This window comes from Ornithorhynchus anatinus, chromosome 4 (genome assembly GCF_004115215.2).
Source record: "Ornithorhynchus anatinus isolate Pmale09 chromosome 4, mOrnAna1.pri.v4, whole genome shotgun sequence".
Classification (NCBI taxonomy): domain Eukaryota; kingdom Metazoa; phylum Chordata; class Mammalia; order Monotremata; family Ornithorhynchidae; genus Ornithorhynchus; species Ornithorhynchus anatinus.
Genome location: NC_041731.1, coordinates 112,808,860 through 112,830,370, shown reverse-complemented (window position 1 = coordinate 112,830,370; position 21,511 = coordinate 112,808,860). Strand labels below are relative to the sequence as shown.

Sequence of the window (21,511 nt, the reverse complement as noted above, 5' to 3'; positions counted from 1 at the left end):
CGCGCACTGGAGAAAAACACACGCATTTTGAGAAAACAGATGACGTTTCCGGGCGTTTGCTCTCTCCGAGGACTGGCGACTCACCGGATTTTCTGCAATTTCGCCAGCGCTACGGAGTCGACTATGTAAATAAGTCCCGCTCCGCCTCCGTGGAACATTCCCCAGCTAGGACCATCGGGGTTTAGTCGCGCCAGAAACTAAATTTACCTTTAGACCGACCTAAAACCAAAGGGAAGGGACAGAGAGAGAGGGAGAGATGGAAAAATGGAAGGGCAGAGGCTAATAAAAAACACATGCATATGATTTAGGTAAATACCTTTACCGAACGAGAGGCACCCAAAAATTTGCCTTCACCTGCAATTGAAAGGAGTTCCTCCTGGTGTGAAAATAATCCAGAAACAATATTTTATTTTTTCTTCTTCACCAGATTCCCTCAACGAAAACAAACAAAAAGGGGAAGAGGCTGAAATGGGCCCCCCCTTTAGCCCCCTCAATTTCCTAATTAAAGGCCGGTCCTACCTAACACCTCCGCCCCACCGCTTTAACCAGGGGACGAAAACTTCTAGGGTTCGGGCTCTGGGTCTAGGGCGAGATGAGGAGGACTAATTAGCCCCATGCTTTTTTTTCCCCTTGTAGACTTGATTTCAAAATTAATCGCAACATTATTTTTAACGCCGTTCAGATGTCCCTTCTTTTATCTTACTCGAGAAAACTCTGAGAGGAGGGGAGACGGAGACTTCGAATTCACTGGGCAGGCTGGGTTTCTATTAGCCTGCTACGGGCTAAGAAAAAAAGGGCTCTCGGAGCTGGGAAAATGGCTAAAATGTACAGGGCTCATCGCTTCCCCTTCAGCGTGTCTTCTCGGCTCTTGCAGAAAGAGATGTAACCTGATTCTCGTTTAGCTTTGGGGTTCGGAATAGGAGGGAACAGGCGATAGAAAGAGAGGAAAAACGAGGAAGACAGATTTTTGAAAAAAGTCAAAAGTTAACAGGCCCTTCCCTTTGGTCTCTGTGTGTGTATGTGTGTGTGCGCGTGTTTTTGAAGAACAAAACCTGAGTGAGTTGGCTTGCCCTGATAAAGATCTGAACATGCACAGAAGGCGGGTTTTACATAAGGAGGTGAGGCTAGTCAACCAGGAAAAGACTTCTCTCGCTTTTTTTCCTCTTCCCTCCCTTTATGTAAGGTTCCACCCCCTTGAAAACAAAACTTTTTTTCTGAAGAGGCTGACATCAGTGAAGTGGGGACCTGAGGCTTAAGAACAGTCTATCGCCAACCGATCGCAGCCTCCACAGGCCTCTCTTGGACGATTTTTTTTCCTTTTTTTCCTTTCTCCCCCCCTTCCCTTCCCCATTTCCCCTCCCCCCTTTCCATCCCTTCCTTTTGCAGCGTTTGAAAGCGCGTTTGGTTTATGCGTGAGTGAGAGCGATCGAGCCAGTCCTGGCCGTTGGTGGAGTTGGAATGTGATAAGCGGCCCTAGCAGTGCCATGTATTGGAAGAGCGACCAGATGTTTGTGTGTAAACTGGAAGACAAGGACGTGCCCGAGCTGGATGTTTCCTCGGAGAAGGTGAGCGAGGTCCGTCGAGCCTCTTAGACCCCCGCAACTTCTGGCTTCCCGCTCCCTAATCCGCTCTCTCTTTCTCCACTCGAATTTGTTCAGCCCCGAGGCGCGGGCTGCGATTCGGAGGAAGAAGCCAGTTGCTGCGCGAAACGCGAACGGTTGAGCCCGTTCTTGGGCAGGGGTTGTCTCTATCTTTTGCCCAATTGTACACTCCAAGCGCTTAGTACAGTGCTCTGCACACGGTAAGCGCTCAATGAGCACGATTGAATGAATGGATGAACGGATGCAAAGGAGCGGGAGGATGCGCCAAGGTGCGGGAGGGCTACCGCACCCCCGGCCAATCGATCCGGGAGTTGCGGGAACGGCCAGATGGATTTCCGAGCCCAGGGAGGGAGACGGGCCAATCGGGGAAACCTTTCCTAAAGCCTCCTAAACGCTCCGACACGGCCCGAAAGCTGGGCCCTGCCCGAGCGGTCTTGGGTGGGGATATTCCCCTCGGCCAACTCACTTCACTGGGCCTCAGTTCCCTCATCTGTAAAATGGGGTTTGAGACTGTGAGCCCCACGTGGCTCACAGACTGTGTCTATCCCGGTTTGCTGGTATTCGTCCCAGCGCTTGGTGCAGTGCCTGGTACATAGTAACCGCGTAACAAATACCTTAATTGCTATTATTATTATTACAGCAGAGACCGAAAAACCCCTTCCACTGTTTGCCCCACGTTGCACCCGGCTTCGCTCAGAGCAAACAGAGATTGTCTGCTCTGTGACCGCAGAGCAGTGCTACCGCATTTCTTTAAGGGGTTCATACCGCTATCAGTAATAATAAATTATAATAATCGCGGCGGTATTTGTTAAGCGCTTTCTAGGTGCCAAGCTGCTGGAGGCAGATACAAGATTATCGGGTCGGACACACTCCTCGTCCCCCATGTGCGCGTTAGAGATGGATATATCCAGCGCCTAGAACGGTGCTTGACACCTAGTAAGCGCTTAAAAAATGCCATAACTATTATCTTTATTGATAATATACACCTAGAGATGGAATGATGGGAGGATCACGGCCGCAGATGTATCTATTCGTGCAGGGAGCGCTATCTCTCCGGCCACCAACCTCGCTGCAAACTGGTTTTCGGAGGCGAGCCAAGTCTCCAGCTGCACCGCATGGTCCCTCTTCTAAAGGACAGGAACTCTGCCCGGCCGAGGAGGGCAAGCGAGCACGGACGGCCAAGGCCACCGGCCTCCTAAATGCCCAACCCGAGGTTTGGAGAAAGAACACACAAACTGCGCGGGGAGGACCGGATCGTTGTCCGCACAGGAGCCTCGGAGGGATGGTGTAATAGGTGTCGATTGTGTCGCTTTAAAAGCGTTGACCTGCGGTTGGATGAGGGGTTTTTTTTTTCTTAATGGCTCAAATTAAATTCAGCTGGATATTTTCCATTATTCGCCCCGCTTTTTTTTTTTTTTGGCGCTGGTTAAAAATAATCCTCGAGCAGCTCGAATGTTGACTTTTATTGCGCTTTAAGTGGCAATTTACACCTTAAAGAAACGAGTGTAAATCACTCACAGCTCTAATTGCTGCAAGTTTACGAAAGAGCTGCTGGCTCCGTTTAATCTGAAGCCTTTCCATTCAAATTGTCATCGGAACAAACACCAGGCTCCTTAAATCCCGCTGTAATTAGCTTCAAGTATCCTATTAAACCTCTTCACCTTTCGGGTTATCCCCTTCAAAAAGCCCCCCTTTTATAATGATAACTCTCTATAATATATGTATATAGATCGTCTATAATATGTATATACGTTCGCGTCTTGCTCTTTTAATTGAGGTTATTAAAGAAATCAAGTTTCTCTTCCCCGCCCCCTGCCCTCTGAAATTCACTTTTACTCCCCCCACCCCACCCTCGGCCGGGCGATCCCAGCTGGGCGGTGATTGACGTGCGCAGAGAAGATGCTGGGTCCGAAAGGCGGTTGTTGGCCACTTGTTGTCCCCCGAGGGGAGGTGGAGAGGGCGAGGTGGGAGGTAGGGGGTGGTCCTGGTGGTGGTGGGTGGCAAGGTGAGTCCTGGTGAGAGTGGGGGGATCTCTGAGCGGAGGGAACTTCGGTTTCCTCCCTCCTCTTCCCTGCCCCAGCCGTGCCCCTTCCCTTGCTCACCAACCAAGGGCTGAGTGGGCGGTGGGTGAGTCCTGGTGAGAGTGAGGGTCTCTGGGCGGAGGGAGGTCAGGCTCCCTCCCTCTTCCTCCTCCACCTCCCTGCCCCAGCTGTGCCACTTCCCTTGCCCACCCCCCGTGCGCCCCCGAGGCGGAGGGAGCCTCCCTGCGGGCCTGGCGCTCCGCCCCGGCTCCAGGTGGTTCATTAGGCCGGCGCCCGTGGGCGTGCTAATTAATTTCTGCCCCGTGTCTCTGTCTCTCTTCTCCCCCTCCCCCCGCCTGTGCCCTGCCCCGTGCCCCTCACCCCTACCCACCCCCGGTCCTTTCCTGCAGTTCCCGGGGCTCATGTCTGAGGAGTGCGGGAGGAGTGCGGCTGCCCTGGCAGCGGGCAGATCCCGGAAAGGAGCCGGGGAAGGAGGCCTGGTAAGTGGGGGGGGGCATGGGGGGCTGCCCTCCACCCGGGACTGGGCCGGAGGGGAACCAGGAGGAGGAATGGGGGGTGATGGGGAGAGGAGGGATGAGGTCCGGTCCTGTCCATCCTTGGCGGGAGCGCGGGAAGAGGACGAGGACCAGCTGTGGGTCGGTCCTGGGGGGGGTCGAGGGTCAGGTCCCGGGTGGGGGAAGGGGCGGGAAGGCTGGGAGGGGGAGTCCTGAAGGCGGGGCCGTGTCGTCCCCCCGCAGGTGAGCCCCGAGGGCGCGGGGGATGAGGACTCCTGCTCCTCCTCCGCCCCGCTGTCGCCGTCGTCCTCGCCCCGGTCCATGGCCTCGGGCCCCGGCGGCCCCCCGGCCAAGTGCGTGTGCAGCAGTTGCGGGCTGGAGATCGTCGACAAGTATCTTCTCAAGGTGCGGGACAGAGGGCGAGCGGGCGGGCCGCGGCCACGTGGGGAGAGGCCGGAGCGGGAGGTGGGCAGGGGCCCAGTCGGGATGCCCGCCGGATGGTCCCTGGGGCAGGGCCCGTGGAGAAGCAGAGAGGCCCCCCGCACCCCAATTCTACTTATTGATGCCTATCCACTTGCTGTCTGTCTCCCCCCTTCTGGACTTTGAGTCCGTTGGGGAGGGATTGCCTCCATTTGTTGCCGAATTGTACTTTCCCAGCCCTCGCACCCTAATCCTATTTATTGATATTAATGCCACTCCACTTGTTCTGTTGTCTGTCCTCCCCACTTCTGGACTGGGAGCCCGTTGGCTAGGGATTGCTTCGACTTGCCTAACTGTACTTTCCCGGTCCCCGCACTCTAATTCTATTTATTTATATTGATGCCTGCCCACTTGTTGCCTGTCTCCCCCCTTCTGGACTATGAGCCCGTTGGGTAGGGATTGCCTCGATTTGTTGCCGAATTGTACTTCTCAAGCCCCCGCACCCTAATTCTATTTATTGACATTAATGCCCGTCCACTTGTTTTGTTGACTGTCTCCCCCGTTCTGGACTGGCAGTTCGTTGGGCAGGGACTTCGATTTTTTGCCGAATTATATTCTTCCAAGCGCTTAGTACAGTGCTCTGCACACAGTAAGCGCTCAATAAATACGATTGAATGATTGAAAGACCCCCGCACCGGCTCCGGGCATCTCCACGGCCTCCCCGGGTGTCCGGGCCTGGTCACACCGTCGGCTTGTCCGCAGAGAACTTATCTAAGACGACGGCTTTTTCCGAGGTCACCGCGGTTTAGGATTTCAGGTAGCCCCCTTGGCCACCGGTTCAGGCTGCGGCGCTGGGCCCAGGAGTCCGGTCAGGATTGGGTCCCCTTGGGAAGATTTCGGGGGGCGGAGGGGGGTCTCCGAGAAACACGTGCACGGTGGGGGTCATTTCAAAGCCTCGGCCTGTCTTCGAGCTTTCCGGTTGGGGAAGCTTGGCAGGCCCAGCCCTGGGGCAAGATTAATAACTTTTCCATGTGAAGTGCACGGAATTAAGACACTCCAAGATATGGTACTCGATGTCAATATTTTATGCTTTCAGTAGAGCTCTAAACTCTTCTACTCCCTTCCTTGTGTTTTGTTTTTTTCAGCGTTCTGCTCCTAAGCTTTAATGATCCCTTTGTATTCTAAACGAATATAAAACGACCCTTCAGCAACTTCCTAGTGGGAACACTACTGCATTTTTATATTCTTCAGGGCTGGGGTGAAGCATGTGGAATATCACCGATTAGCCATTTTTATTAAAATTCATCCATTCAATCGTATTTATTGAGCGCTTGGTGAGTGCAGAGCGCTGTAATAAGTGCTTGGAAAGTACAATTCGATTGGAATTTTGCTAATACTTAATCATTCAAGATACTCATTCCAAAGCCTTTTAAAATGTATCTGAAATCTACATGTTTCTGAACTTTACACCACAGATTCTGTCCGCTAAAATGGTTTTGATAGCCTGATATTTTTATTTAAATAAGGATTTAAATTGAAATGTTTCTTAAATGACTAAATCACTCTCAGTATGATTGTCTACTGTGTGCATAGCACTACAGCAGGCATTTGAATTGAAATGGAAACTGTATCTTCATCAGACATATTATTAATGAAGTTATTCTGTGGGTTAGGCTGACTTTTATAAATAACAAAGTTTACAAATGGCCTTTATAACTCCATCCTACCACCTAGTTACCCTTCTAGTTTCAGCGCTGACTTGTGTACAGCATACTGTAACTATAGGTTAGAAAGCAATTCAATTTATAATTTAAATACATAAATGCTCAATCTTAGTTCATTAAATTATCCATTTTACAAAGTCAAAGCAGTTAATGTAACATTTGGCTATAGTTAGATAATATCTGCACATCACTACTGACCTCTGAAAACTGTGAGCCATATTTATTTAAAATTATATGTGGATTATGATCGGCATGAAGGCCTTTTAGGAAAAATGACTGACTTGTGAAGTCTAGGTTTAAATTCAGCATGGGTCACAAACAAAAAAAAATTGTGCACTTAATATAGATGGGGCATGTTAGCCCTTATCCCCAAATACCTTTTCCTAATCTAAATATAAGGTCAAGATTAGACAACTGGATGATGTAGGTTCTTCTCGTGGCCTGGTCACAGAGCTATGGGGCTAAACTTATGCAGCATAGCTCCAGATGCTTTGGGTTTCTCAATCATGTTTGTGAACTTTTTAAAATGCCTAGGAATATTTCTCTCTGATCCCCACCTGCAAAAGATATTGCTATTTGCAAGTTCTTTGACCATGTAAACAATTAGTAAATCTATTTTGAGAGAAGACGATTTTCCCTTGTGGTGGAATTTAATAGATTCTGGTGCTGTGGGCCTCCTAGTAAGGAAGTGACCCTAGGAGTGCTCCAACTCCTTTTCTGTTAATTATGTGACAGCCCTGAGAGGGACTTTGCCCAAGGGTTGGATGGTGGGGGTGTGGTGAGGGGGCCGGAAAATTTAGCAGGTTAGGTCCCCTCCTTTCCATTTTTGGGTCTTATTGACAGGCTCTTACCCGGGGCTCTGCACTTTGAATGGTCGGTTCTGCCAGACCTGTACTACCACAGTACTGTGTAAAGACTTCTGCTTCATGACTTCGATAAACCACAGCTGTTACTGAGTTTTACCTTCCAACAGACAATTTACCTCTTTATAAGCTTCTTTCTCAGTGGTGCTTTCAGAGAAATAGTGAGTGCTGTGTGAAGCTGACCTAGATAAGGTATCTGTGGACTCTTAGTTGTGATAATAATAATTATGGTATTTTAAGTACTTATTATGTAGCAGGCTAGCAGGCACTGTACTGACTGCTGGGAGGAATACAAATTAATCAGGTTGGAATAATTTATTTTCTCCCTTCTGAGCTATTGCCCTTCCCCTCTGTGTGTCTTAAACTTTGGCCAACAAGGTGTTTGTAAAGAAAGATTGTTTAAGTGGATAGTAATTTTGACAAAATTATTGTGCCAGAAAAGTGCAGGAACTTTTGGGCTGCAGGAAAGGTCTGGGTCACAATATTACCAAGTGGTTTTGTACAGATTGATATCATAAATTGCACTTAAGGGTACCAATTTCCTTTTTGTTCCTTGCATCATTTTTTCACAATTCTTAAATTATCAAAAATCTACTATATATCCATTTAAACGAAACCAGTTTTTAAGATTTAAATGTTAACTTTGGTCTACTATATATTTCCATTCCCATCAGCATTAAAACCTGTAGTGCTTTCAGGATGATTATTGCACTTTTTGGAACTAATTCCTTTTGAAGTGAACATTTTTAGGTACTCCTTGCTTATGGGTTTAATAGTATTTTGGATTTCTTTCTGCTTTAGAAAGTAATGTAGGATGAAGTAGTTTATCTTTTAACATGAGTAGTCTCAACACTTCAGTCAAGTTTTAAACTAAGTCCTTAAGCTTGGGTGTTTGAAACCACTTGCCAATTTTCAGCAACTCTTCAAAAATTACAGTTACCTTTGGAAAGCTTAATTATATCATTTGTTTTCCCAGCAGCTCCTACATCCTTGAACAGTAAGAGTAACATTACTAATAAACCCAATGTTGAAATCTAGTTGTCTTGGTAATATAACCTTGTTATTATGAGCTCCGTAAAGAAATAGATCACATGATTCGTTTGAGACTGGGCATTTTCATCCAAGCCATCTCTCTATTAGCCCACATATTTAGGGCAGTGCTATAAGTCTGTTCCCTTTATTACTCGGAGATGCCTGAAATTCAGTGGGGTGTGTGGTTTGCTCGCCTTTAAAGATCACAGCATGTAAAGAATTTGGGAATGGAAGCATGCCATTATTTTTAGGAACCTGAATTTGGGACATTTACAAATTGAAGATTTTCCAATTTTTAAAAAACTTCCTAGTTTTTGAAGAACTTTGTTAATCATAAACAGAGTAAACCTTTTTTTATCCTGAAACAAAGCACTAAGGTTTTGTGGGAGTTTAGGAAGGAAGATGGAAAGAATTAGGGACATCTCCAGATTCACATTTACATTGACTTGCAACATTTCACTTTAAACTCAATAGACTCACATATGCAAAATATTTAAGGCTTGGACCCCCTATGTGTAAAAATAGTACTTACTATTTTAATGTGAATTCTTTATTATTATATTGAAATAGCTTTTTCCCCACCCATTTCCTTTTATTTGTTTGTTTTTTTACACAGGTGAACGATCTGTGCTGGCATGTGCGTTGTCTCTCCTGCAGTGTCTGTAGAACTTCCCTAGGAAGACATACCAGTTGCTATATAAAAGATAAAGACATTTTCTGCAAGCTTGATTACTTCAGGTATTTCATATATAGAAGTTCTTGACTCCCCTTAATGACAAGACAACAAGTAACTCTAATTCTTAAAACAGCAGTGTGTGTGTGTGTGTGTAGCTCCTATTTTGTTGGAAGAATTAACTGCATTTAGTGTTTTCCTCTTGGAGTCATTTATAAAAGATCAGTATTTATCATTGATTTAGAGCATTATTTCAAGTTTTTTATATGAGGGTCTAAAAATGATGAAATAAAAATGTTTAGCACTTTGAATCCAGTGTCCTTAGGGACATGTAAAGATTCTTCTAGTGTACATTTGAAATTATTAGTTCTACTGTGCCTTATAGTGGGTTGTATGGAGAGAATGTTCATGTTACCGATTCATTTTTTTTTTTAATTTGAGAGAAAATGCAAGGTCCTTTATAAACTCTTCATAGTTTTGGTACAAGGAAGCAGAGGAAAGACTGTTAGATGCAATTAGCAGTAGAATACAAAGTCCATTAGAAAAACACAAAATAACTATAAAAACTAAGAATGAGTTAAGCAACTTATTTGGTTTTCCTTAAAACCAAATGTATGATGAATTTTATAATGGTGAATGGGAGCACTATTGAGACATTATTAGTGGAATTTTAAATAGTCTCAGGGCTTTGGTAGTTGCCATTTTTAGAGTTCTTTATAGAGACGAGGCTTTTATATTTATTTCAAAGCAAATTTTATAGAAATTTACACAGAGCAAAAATCTATACTTGGTTCATGATTATCTCAGTTTTGGAACCCAGTTATTGCTAACGCTCCTCTCCAAACACCATCTTCTTCTCTGAATTTAAGCGACAGTGCACACTCATTTTCTACATCTGTAGGTCTGCCCCTTGTTCCTTATGTTACATTTTGAAATAAGTTGTGTGGTTATTTAGAACTTGTACCACTGCCATATAACTAATGATTAACATGTACAATTGCTTTATAAAATGGAACAGCTTCTCATCTGTACAGATTCAAAATCAAACTTTTTTGACTTTTAATTATTTTAAAAATAGCCAAATAAACTAGTTCAGTTTAGTTTACTAAACAATTTACTAAGGGAAAAATGATTGGAATTTTCAAGTATCTAATTGATCAGCTTACGGTACTGTTGGCATATAAAAATAGGCATCTTCTCTCCCTTGCATCTTCTCTCCTTTTACAATAGTTGACAAATGGCATCAAGCCACTTCCTGCTTTAAAAGAAAGGAAGATTTATGTCTATTTGGGGATTTTCAAAGCCAACTTGGATCTTTATGTCCGTGTTACACTCCAGAAACTGTCAGATGAGATCTGTAAAAATTATTTCTGTGGATAACATCATGTTACCTTGTGACTTCGGGGAAAACTGTCCTGAATTTTTTTTAACCTTATTTCACCCTTTTATAATGCATTCTTTTCCCCACATCCAAAATTTAATGACTACTAAAAAAATATTGATCATCATTTTTAATTTGGTGAAGCTTTTATTTCATAGTTATGAAACTGAATTTTACTTTTAGGAAGCATGGCATTCTTACCTTTGCTCTTAACATATTGGGAATCTTAAATTTAAAGGATTTCACATGGATGTAATGCATATTCACTAGAATGGTGACATTTTTAGTCTAGCCTAACTCCAATTTTTTCCACTTTATCCTTCATTTCTTTCAGTTGCTTCTTAAGCGGTATAGTAATGAGTAGATTTTGCCCTTAGCAGAACTGCCTGAATTAACCTTTGTGCCTTAAAAACCATTAGATATTTCCAATTCTATTGGTTTTTAAACTACACCTACTTTGGCAAAAGGGAATAAAAATCTCCTGAACATTAATATTGCTTGTGTATTCTAGCAAGGTTTTGAATTCTGATACATTTTTTTTTTCTTCCTTTTATTGTAGACGGTATGGAACTCGCTGTTCTCGTTGTGGCAGACACATCCATTCTACTGATTGGGTCCGAAGGGCCAAAGGAAATGTATATCACTTGGCGTGCTTTGCCTGCTTCTCCTGCAAAAGACAGCTTTCCACAGGAGAAGAATTTGCTTTGGTGGAAGAGAAAGTCCTCTGTAGAGTACATTACGACTGCATGTTGGACAATTTAAAAAGAGAAGTTGAAAACGGTAATGCATTATATAGCTTTAGTCCTGGGGAGGGGTGCTTTAAAAATGCTTTCAAAAAAGTCTTCTCATTTTGCTTCTTGAAGAGGCCATCTTAATAAATGACTTTCTGTATAATTCACTGGAGTACTTTCTGCATATATGATTGGACAAGTATTTCCTGAAAATGACTCTAGTATATGCATGTCTTGATTTTGACTAAATCTACAAACTTATAGGTGGAAAGCTTGTTATATTGTATTTTGAATTTTAAGCAAACTTAAAATATTAACTCAAGGGACCCAGAATATGACATTTTTATTCTGACTAGACAAAGAATGGTAAATACCCGTTCCAGCATGGTTAATGTCGCACATATCAGCTCACGTATATCAATATTTTAAAAATTCAGGGAACGGGATCAGTGTCGAAGGAGCATTACTAACAGAACAAGATGTTAATCATCCAAAACCAGCAAAAAGAGCTCGGACCAGCTTTACGGCAGATCAACTCCAGGTAGAGAATTGTAAATGTTGAAATTTTCCCAAGAATTTTTCATTTAAATTACAGTAAAATGAATATTTGTGCACTGAAATGTTTGTGACAATTAATGATATATGAATGAATACACTTAGATTGTCCCCAAACATCTAAAAAAAAAAAATTGACGCAACATGTTCCTGGAAAATGTGGTTCGCCCTCTATTATGAAATAGTCGCTCTTCAAGCTTTTATTTCCCTGGAGGTAACTGATGGTGTTCTTCAAAGTGGAAACAAAATGTTGATCTGTTCTGAATGCCTGGTGAAATTGGCTTAATCCAGACTTTACATCACTATGTGTAATTATAATAGAAGACACAATATTTTGAGAGTTATGTAATAGGAAGAGATGTACTGCATAAAGCTTTTCAGGACACTAATGTGCTGGAGTTTTAGATTTCCTGGTAACACACCACAATCAGCCTTATAATAACCATAAAGATTGTATGTTTTCATGGTTGGAAAGTATTATATTCACATCAGCATAAAGAGGAACTCACAGGTTGACTTCAATCAAACGGACATTTTCTATTTGAAAAAGAGTGAGGGTAACTCCATCACTCTGGGCTGAAGGTTGATTAGGTCTTTGGAGAAGGAAGGATTTATTTTCTTTGGTATATTTAAATAGATCGACAACTGTAATAGGTTTAACAATAGTTTTGTAAGAAAATCTACTGATAAAATTACTACCTGCTTTTACCCATGTTTTAAGAATAGATAATCTTTGATGCACTTAAATTCTCTGTATCTTGAAATCAGACTTAAAATTAATATGGATTGATCTGGGATTAAATACTTTTTTTCTTTTAACAAAACAAATCCAGTTCAGTGTACAAAGCTCTGAGGTAAATGTGGTTTCATTTTGTAGAACTGACAAGTCAGATGTACATAAAATAAGTTTTGAGCATAAGCTACTTTTGTTGTGTGAAATTTGAAAGCTATAAAAATGAGATATTGGGATGTTTTAGTATTTTTCAACATCAAGACTGTGTGTGTATGTGTATAGAGATGTGTGAAATATTAGTATATAAATTTTCAGTTTCTATTTGACGGCATAGAGGAAGGACGATGTAGAAGGAAAAAAAATTCATTTTGGGAAATAGCATTAAAATTAACATGGTAGGAAGAGGACCTTTTCTGCATTAGAAAAGATGCATGTTGAATCAAAACCATAAATATAAGTATATTTCAGCTCTGAAACAGTGTCATAGTTTGTCCAATTATTCACTTTGAAGGTAGGAAATACTTTTTGACTCATTTGTGCCTCAATTTCAGATGAAATATGAAACTAATAAACTATTGATTTTTTTTTTTAACAAAGCAAAGAAGGGTTGGGAGGTGAAGCAAGACAATTCTCAAGTTTATAGTAAAGTCTATATGATTCCAAGCTGTTGATGTTTCTCTAAGTTGATGGCCCAAAGATGGATGGAATTGTTAAAGGCTGCTACTATTATCTGAGCATTTTATGTCAATGTATGCACTTTTTATTCTGTTTCACTGTGATGAATCAGCAGTGGAGCATTGCTAAAAACATTACAAGATTATTAACCTTGTAGATTGACCTTAAAAACTCTCCTGCAGCTTTGTACAAAATTCTTTAAATGCAAAATATTGCTAGTTTTTTAGATTACCTGAGGCTGTAATCCAAGAGATGCATATTATGTGATGCCAATGAATAAATAACTTGTTCATTTGGGACACACAGCTGAAAATAGGTTAATTTCCACTGACCTCAACTGGTTTTCATAAATGGATGTTAGAAGCTACTGCTCTTCTATTATGAGATAATGATTTTTAATCTAAAGGAATAATTATATAGCTCTGCTTAAATGTGTTAAGAAAATTTGATCCTAAAATCAACTTTTTTTAAATAAAGAATTTGGGACTAAAGAGACATCTCTCATGTCACCCATGCTACTTCTACAAGGATGGCCACTCATGGGTTTCCTACTTTGGGGATTTGTGCATTTAATCACTTAAAGGAGTAGTGCTATCTGCTGAATAAGCAAGTATAATTACTTCTTGGGATTGGATCACTTCAGGATCTAAGGAGCCACTTGGGCAGAAGAGCGTAGATATTTTTATGATATGAGCTTCATTCATAACCTGAAGCATAATACCAACCTAGTAACCATGTCAAATGTGGTTATAAATAATCCAAAACTGGGCATTCTCATTGCCTGTAATATTTCACTGTGTGGGGGTTGAGAGTGGGTTGTTCTTGTCTGGGACATCTTGTCCCCCCAACATCTGACCTCTAGAAGCGAGACTTTTTGGAATAAAGATGGCAAGATCTGTAGACTTGTGAGTTTTTTCTTTATGCATCACCTCATAATTACACTTTCTAGAAGAAAGGTGACTGAGCTGGTTGTTTGGAAGTCGGTATTCTAGTTCTGGGCCTCTGGATCTTGGACAAGTCACTTTATATTTCTGGAATCAGTTTCTCCATCTAAGATATAATGCATACCCTACAGGTTAATAATATCCTTACAGTACTGACACTTGTTAGAGTGGGCCCTCTTTTTTTTCATTATTCTTCCCTTCTACCATCAGAGACTCTTATGTGTCTTCCCTAGCTTTGCCAAGGGTGGAAAATTAAAGCAGCTCTATTTGGAAACACTATCAGGAGTGGATAACCCTATTTGAAGATGTGCTTGGTTTGGAGGAAAATGCGGCCTCCCTAAATGTGAGCTTTCTGGAGCAGGATTTCCTGCCTTCAAATCTGGAAGTTCCCAGAAAGGACAGGACTTCATGTCTCCCTGAATTCTAGAGAAGGGAGAGCCCAGCTTCAAGTGGCAGTTGAGCGATTCCCCCAGCTGATGCCACAGAACTCATCTGCAGTTAGAGAATGAGTGGCAGCAGGAAGGTGCATAGCTCTTCTTCCTGGGGTTGATTTGCATTGCTTCTCAGTGTTACAAGGGCAGACCTGAGGTGAATGGATGTGAAAGTGCTTGTTTTTCTTCAGAAGAAAGGGGCCTGGTCTAAATCCAAGGAGGAGGTATATTTTCTCTGTGTTTTCTTCGATGGGTTTCATGATTCTTTTGTGTGGAAGATGACTCCATTTCGCAACACTTTATTGCTCTGATTTAAAGGGTTCCTTTCTGCTCTTTCAGGTTATGCAAGCACAGTTTGCTCAGGACAACAATCCAGATGCACAAACCCTCCAGAAACTTGCAGAAAGGACGGGTTTGAGCAGACGTGTGATACAGGTGACTTCACTAAACTTGACAGTGGGACTGCCAGGACTTCCTAATTGGCTGAGGGCTTTATCCTGGGATAAATCCTCTTCAGCAAAGAGATTTCATTGAGCACCTTCCACTTGGATCTATTTCAGGCCAATCCCTTTGTTCTGTTGCTGAAAGCAGTTATGATTATTGCTGGAAATCCCTGCTCTTGACACTGATTAGGGCACCACCAGAATTCAGAAGAGTAATAGGATGACTAAATAAAGCAGGTGACTGCTGAGGAATCATAAGATCAATTTTGCAGCAGGACACCCCCAAAGGCCACTCAACCTCACAACTTAACTTTGCTATGATAGCATTAATAAGTGGTATTTATTTAGTGCTTACTATGGGTGGGATACTGTACTTTAGGAAAGTACAACATAACAGTTGGTAGACCTGTTCCCTGCTCAAAGGGGCTTATAGTCTTCTTCACCCCTTCCACTGGACTCAGAACCCTGTCAGCAGTAGTTACCAACAGTAGCCGTTCTTTGATAGCCAGCACAGCCAAAGTATGTCTTCCAATAGCAGGTATGGAAACTGAGCAAATAGCCATACTGGATCAAATAAAAGTAACCAGATTGTTGGATAAGCAGGGAGGACATTTAATCACAGAGTTATTTGTTTCTCTTTGCTTAAATTATTTGGGCAGCTGTTTGTCATTTGCATTTCCAAGCGTGAGTTCAGGACTTCATTTTGATGAAGAAAATAACCTTATGTGCATTAAATGAAAGGCCAGAGAGAAATGACGAATCTGAATTTCTTTTGTAAGGAAAGCGGCAATAAGGCCTTTTTAAAATTTTGTATCTGACAACTTGAAAGGGTTTGCCTCAGTATCAGTATGTCCTTAAAAGTCTGAGCATAATACTTTTCCCCCCTTCACCTCCTTCAATATTAGGAAAATAGACAACGACATAACACCCTTCTAATCTACAACTAGTTTAGTGTGCTCTGGTAGGAAGCCTCACCTTAATATTTTTCTACTTACAGAAAATTTAGTTGAAGGCTTCTAGAGGTATTGAACACTTACTGTGTGTTGAAAATTGTACTAAACACTTGGGAAAGTAAAATACAATGCAGTTGGTAGACACAATCTCCACCCTCAAGGATCTAAAAATCGAATGTAGGAGACATTAAAATAAATGACAGAGAGAGGAAATCTGAAGAGTACAGGATATATCCATAAATCTTCTGGAGTGTATATTGAAGTGTTTAAGGCGTACAGTCCCAGTGTTTAGGCAACACAGAAAGGAGAGTGATTAGGGTGGTGGGAAATGAAGTGAGTCAAGGAAGATATGATTTTAGTTGGACTCTGAAAATGGAGCATGTGGTGATATGTTGGATATGAAGAGGGAAGGATTTCCAGGCAGGAGGAGGGATGTGAGCTAGGGGTCAACAGCAAGAGAGAGGAGATCAAGATAAACTGAGTAGGATGATGTTAAAGGAGTGAAGTGTTTTGGGTTGGGAGATGTCAGATTAGATAGGAGGGAAAAAGCTGATTGAGTGCTTTAAAGTCAATGGTAAAGAACGTTTGGGAAGTGGATGAGTAACCACTGGAAGTTTTGGAGGAGTGGGGAAATGTGTAGAATGAGTTTGTAGAAAAGAATGATTGACAGCAGGGTGAATTATGGACTGGAATTGGGGAGAGGCTAGAGGGAGGAAGGTGACTGAAGAGCCTGGTGCAGTACTAGAAATGACTGTCATGGTAGCAGTTTGGAGGGGAAAGGTTGGATTGTAGATGTGTTGTGGAAGGTAGAGTCAACAGCTTCCCTCCATTTTTTCTCATACTAGTGCATAATTATGATCAATTCTGACAGTGCTTGAGAGTCAATATTACTCTCAAAGCATAGGCCGATTAAGAAATGAGCTTCTTAGGCATAAAGAATGTCTACCAACTCTGTTGTATTGCAGATGATAATAATGGTACTTGTTAAGTCTTTACTATGTGCCAAGTACTATTTTAAGCATTGGGGTAGGTAAAAATTAATCAGATCTGACACAGTCCCTGTTCCATATGGGGCTCACACTCTGATCCCCATTTTACATAGTCACATAGCAGACATATGGTGGAGCTGGAATTAGAACCCAGGTCCTTTGACTCCCAGGCCCGTACTCTATCTACTAAGCCATGCTGCTGCCTATACTGTTCCAAGTGCTTAGTACAGTGTGCTGCACTTAGTGCTCAAATCATTGATTAATGATTTGATTGAATTTCCACCACTTGTCTGCTCTGAGGCCTTGGGCAAGTCACTTTACTTCTATGAGCCTCAGTTACCTCATCTGTAAAATAGGGAGCCCTATGCGGGACAGGGGATGGTGTCCAACCTAATTTGCTTGTATCTACCCCGGCGCTTCGTACAGTGCTTGGCACTTAGTAAGTGCTTAATAAATGCTACTATTATCATTATTATTGATAAAGGACATTTAGGTACAAAGATCTTGCCATTTTAGAAAAGGGGATGAGAAGCATAAGGGTAATCCCGGTTCTCTTAGGCTATGAAAGTGGAAATAGCTTGTTTTTTTTTGGGGGGGGTGGCCGAGGAGGGCGGCATTTGGAGGCAGGTGGCATGGTCATCCCCCTTGCAAGTGACCTTTTATGTTCACTGGGACTTCATATACCTCTGATAAATCCTTTTTGAGTAGTGGTTGCTGATATATCAGGAACCAAGTCCACAGTTAAAGATGTTCATTCAATTGTATATATTGAGCACTTGTGCAGAGCACTGTGGCATGGCCCCACTTCCCCAAAGTTGACTCCTCTTAAATTCTGGTCTGTACATTGGATCCTGCCTACTCACTGCAAAGGCCCACAATCCAATTTGACACTTGCATACTTAACTTGAACCTCCTAATGAAAATATTTCTCCAGGTGTGTAAGATCTTATCTGGAGAGCTGGGAGACTGGTGCTTCTGGATGCTGCATAATTGTCTCAAAGCAGTCATTTAGTAACAAACACTACAATTATTACTACTAAATATCTTGGAGGTAGAAAGTAAATTCAGCTCCCGAAAGTCTTGAAAGGGCTTTTTCTAATTCTAGGCACTGACTAGTCTAGGAAGCAGAGAAGGGTCAGATGAACTAGGGCCACAGATAGGGGCTTGGGGGGGATATGAGAGGGGAGAAAATTTTCTTAGTTGAAAAGAGCTTTGATCAAAAGAGAAGGGTGTGGAAATAGTTTTGATTCATTGAGTGTCTACTGGGGTAAGTGCAACAGAAAAGACAATCCCAAGTGCTCTCTCTAGCTCTGTCTCTTTTTTCCTCCTCCTCCTCTTTTTACCTCATGCTCTCCTTACTGTAATAGTATTTAAGCACTTGTATACAGAGGACTATATTAAGCTCTGGGAAATACACAGTGGGTGATTAGATGTGGTTATTGCTCTCTATCCCCACTTCATAGCCCCTACTCTATTCTTGGGTTGCCAAAAAATGAGGCAATTATGTGAGTAAATATGGTAAATCAATTAAATTAGTGTTGTAGGAACTGTAGCAATTATTAGGGGCCCGATTGGTACAATGCACTGAACTAGGCATTTGGGAAGTAGAGAATAAAGAAGTGATATGTTCCCTGTCCAAAAGGTTCTCACAAGCTAATGGAGGAGAGAAACATTTACAACTAGAGAGATCAAAATAATTCAGAACTCATGGGTGCTCTGGGGTTAAACAAATTCATAAGTGATGGTTGTAGGGAAGATAGGGTCCAGGGTGTTAGAGAATATATCAGGGATAGTTTATGGGATTTTAGGAGGGGTTTGAATGTGGAGAAGGAGGGAATGGCAAACAAAGCAGAGTGAGTGAGTGAGGGAATGGAGGTGGGAGAGTTGAGAGTGAGTTCGGATAGAAAATTGGCTTGGGAGGAAGGAGGACAGCAAGTTGGAGAAGTGTGGGTGAACAGAGCAGATAGGTTATGGGTAGCCAAATGATGAGAGCTTTGGAACTGAATATGGGGAGTTTGTTTCTTTCAGAAAGACACAGGGAGCCAGTTGAGGGCTTTTAAGAGAGGCGAGAAGTGGGCTGAGTGATGCTTCAGGAAAATGATGTAATTTGCCTGTAGAAAACTTACCAAATTTATTTCCAGAGAGTAGCTCATAACCCTCAGAGGCTAGGATTAAGCAGGTTAAAACGGCGGTTGTCCCATTTTTAGAAGCATCAGAAAATGATTGTTTTCTTCTCTAGATTTTAAAAGGTATTAAGATTTTTAATGATAAAAGACTTAAAGTTCCATAATATTCCTAGGACAGACAGTCTTAAAAGTTGCTGAAATTGTTGTAGGCTCCAAATTTTCAAGTGATACGTGAAACTCTGCGTCTTCTACAATATTTGTTGGTTCCAATATTATTTGTAAATTCTTAAATATTGCACTGTTTTCCCAAAGAGTTACTTCTCCATTCCATAATACCAAATATATTATCACACTTGTTTATATGGAACCATATTTCCTGCTCTCCTACCCCAGCCCTCTAAGTTTTGAGAACAGAAATTAGTGTCCACAACAGCTTCAGTATTTGAATTAGGATTGTAGCCTATTCTTCTACACACTACAGTTTCATTTCATTGGATATTGATTTTGCTTAATGTCTTATTTAAAGTATTCTAGAGTTGACTCTTCACACTGATACATGCTTTCTCTCCTCCCTATCCACTCCCTCACCTCCCCAAAAATCCTCTTTACAGGTTTGGTTTCAAAATTGTAGGGCCCGGCACAAGAAACACGTTAGTCCTAACCATTCATCCACTGCTCCAGTTACAGCAGTTCAGCCTTCAAGATTATCTCCCCCTATGTTAGAAGAAATGACCTATTCTGCATATGTACCCCAAGATGGGACAATGTTAACTGCGCTACATAGTTATATGGATGGTAGGTATGACAATATTTTCAAGTTGGGAAAATTGACCAGAATGCCATTCTAGAAATAGGTTAACAAAATTCAACTTTCCCATTTTTCAGGTTTCTTATTTCAAAGTATAGTGATATTTACCTTGGTGCACTTGAGTGGGAGTGAAACTAAGTCAACTTTCTTGATTCTGGTATAGGTTTAAAAATCACTGTGTAATTTGCTCTATTTGTAACATGAGCACTGGTAATGAGAAATTACCCTAAATACTTGATTTGCTGTTTATTTTTAAGATATAATTACTGTTCCTTTTTTTAGTTAATTGAGATGGAAATAAAATTATTCAAATTAAAATATGTTCAAGAAAAATAATATTCGGTTCACGATTAAGGCTTTTTTTTTTTTTGAATTTTTGGTGCATTCACACTAACATCACATTTGATGCATTGAAGGGTATAGTTCAAACTCTAGTGGTAAAACTAGGAACACCACTGCAGACTGAATCTGCTTGTCTTCCCAGCTGCAAGGTAAAGTGCAGCCAATGGGGTTGGATGGAGATGGCATTAAAGTGGTTAAAGCTTGTGGCCAGACTGAAGAGTTGGGGTGAACAACATCACTCCAATCTGACTTAATCTATATTTTCTGGGCTGGAGAAATGAGAACGCTTGCTGAGGTCAGTGTGTAACTTACTGATTCCCTCAGCTACGATAACAGTGCATTTTTGTGTGTTTCTTCTTTTCTTTCCTCTATTTACTAGTTCCTAATGTTTTACCTGCCCGACAATGCTAACCAATAACTATCTTTCTATTTTGTAGCTCATTCACCAACAGCTCTTGGACTCCAGCCCTTGCTACCCCATTCGATGACACAGCTGCCAATAAGCCACACCTAATTCCCTCTTTTTTTTTTTTCAGGGATATAAACTATTAAGGATGTAATCTTAAGTCATTTATTGTGTATTAAATATCAAAAAAGATATTAATGTTAATTTTTTTATTTAACACACAAAGCATTTTCAAGATCACTTGCTCCCAGGTATGGATGTATAGTTGGCCTGCAAGACACTTTCTTTAATTCTTCATTAAAGAGAAAAATTATGTTTACAAGACTTATTGAAAAAGAACCCCTTTTGTATTGTCTGGAAGTAGTTCATGCTAGTTGTGTATCTGTTAATTTATTTGTCATCAAAAGAGCACTTTGCATAAAAGAAAGGACTGACAAGTGTGCAAATTGTTTACAATTCTTTGTGAAATTGTAGTTTATCATTAGTTTGTATCTGTAAGTTATTGGTATAAAATATTACCTGTATTTTTTTTTTGTTATATGCAACCTATTCTTTGACGCTTGTATCTGTGAATAGGCAAAATACATTTCAGTTGCAAATGTTTTCTGAATGACCTGAATAAAGCTTCTGTTGTAGCATGCCAAGATAACACGTTATTGTGTTCATGGTTGTTACTAGTATCTGTAAATAGCACCAGAATTAACTATCCTATCATTCTTTAAGTTCATTAAAGTTTTCCTTTCTTGTGATAGTTTAACTTGTCTTTTGTAAAATTGTTAGTAAATTCAAACTTTACAAACCAACTTTAAGAGAAAGGACATATCCATTTCTTAACTTTTTTATTATAATTCAGGTAATTGGACAATTCATATCTCTGGGAGCATCATTCAGTCATTGGTAGTTATTGAGTACTTAGTGTGCAGAGCACTGCACTAAGCAGTGGGGAGAGTCCAATACAACAGAGGTGAAAGACATGTTCCCTGCCCACAGTGCACTTAAAATCAAAAGATCCAGATCTGTATCTAAAATATCAATGGAAGAAAGAATAAAGGCGGAGCAAGATCCAAACTAGTTAATGATCAGTCTTAAAGTGGCACTGTCTTGCTCAGTGGTGAAGCTGGGATCTTTTCACAAAAATGATCTCT

The 21,511-nt window shown here is 41.5% G+C and overlaps 1 protein-coding gene across 2 annotated transcripts; it reads left to right on the top strand.

The window, feature by feature from the left end:
• Positions 1-1,330: 1,330 nt before the first annotated feature.
• LHX8 (LIM homeobox 8) lies at positions 1,331-21,006 on the top strand. 2 transcript variants are annotated; one of them, XM_029062205.2, is made up of 9 exons: positions 1,332-1,565; positions 4,033-4,122; positions 4,381-4,542; positions 8,793-8,914; positions 10,790-11,010; positions 11,399-11,502; positions 14,639-14,734; positions 19,422-19,605; positions 20,398-21,006. In XM_029062205.2, the coding sequence occupies exons 1-9, from the start codon at positions 1,485-1,487 to the stop codon at positions 20,472-20,474; spliced, it is 1,137 nt and encodes a 378-aa protein (XP_028918038.1). In that variant the 5' UTR covers positions 1,332-1,484; the 3' UTR covers positions 20,475-21,006. The 2 variants fall into 2 exon arrangements, with proteins under 2 accessions (XP_028918040.1, XP_028918038.1); XM_029062207.2 differs by lacking the exon at positions 14,639-14,734 and having other exon boundaries at positions 1,331-1,565.
• The last annotated feature ends 505 nt before the right edge of the window (positions 21,007-21,511 follow it).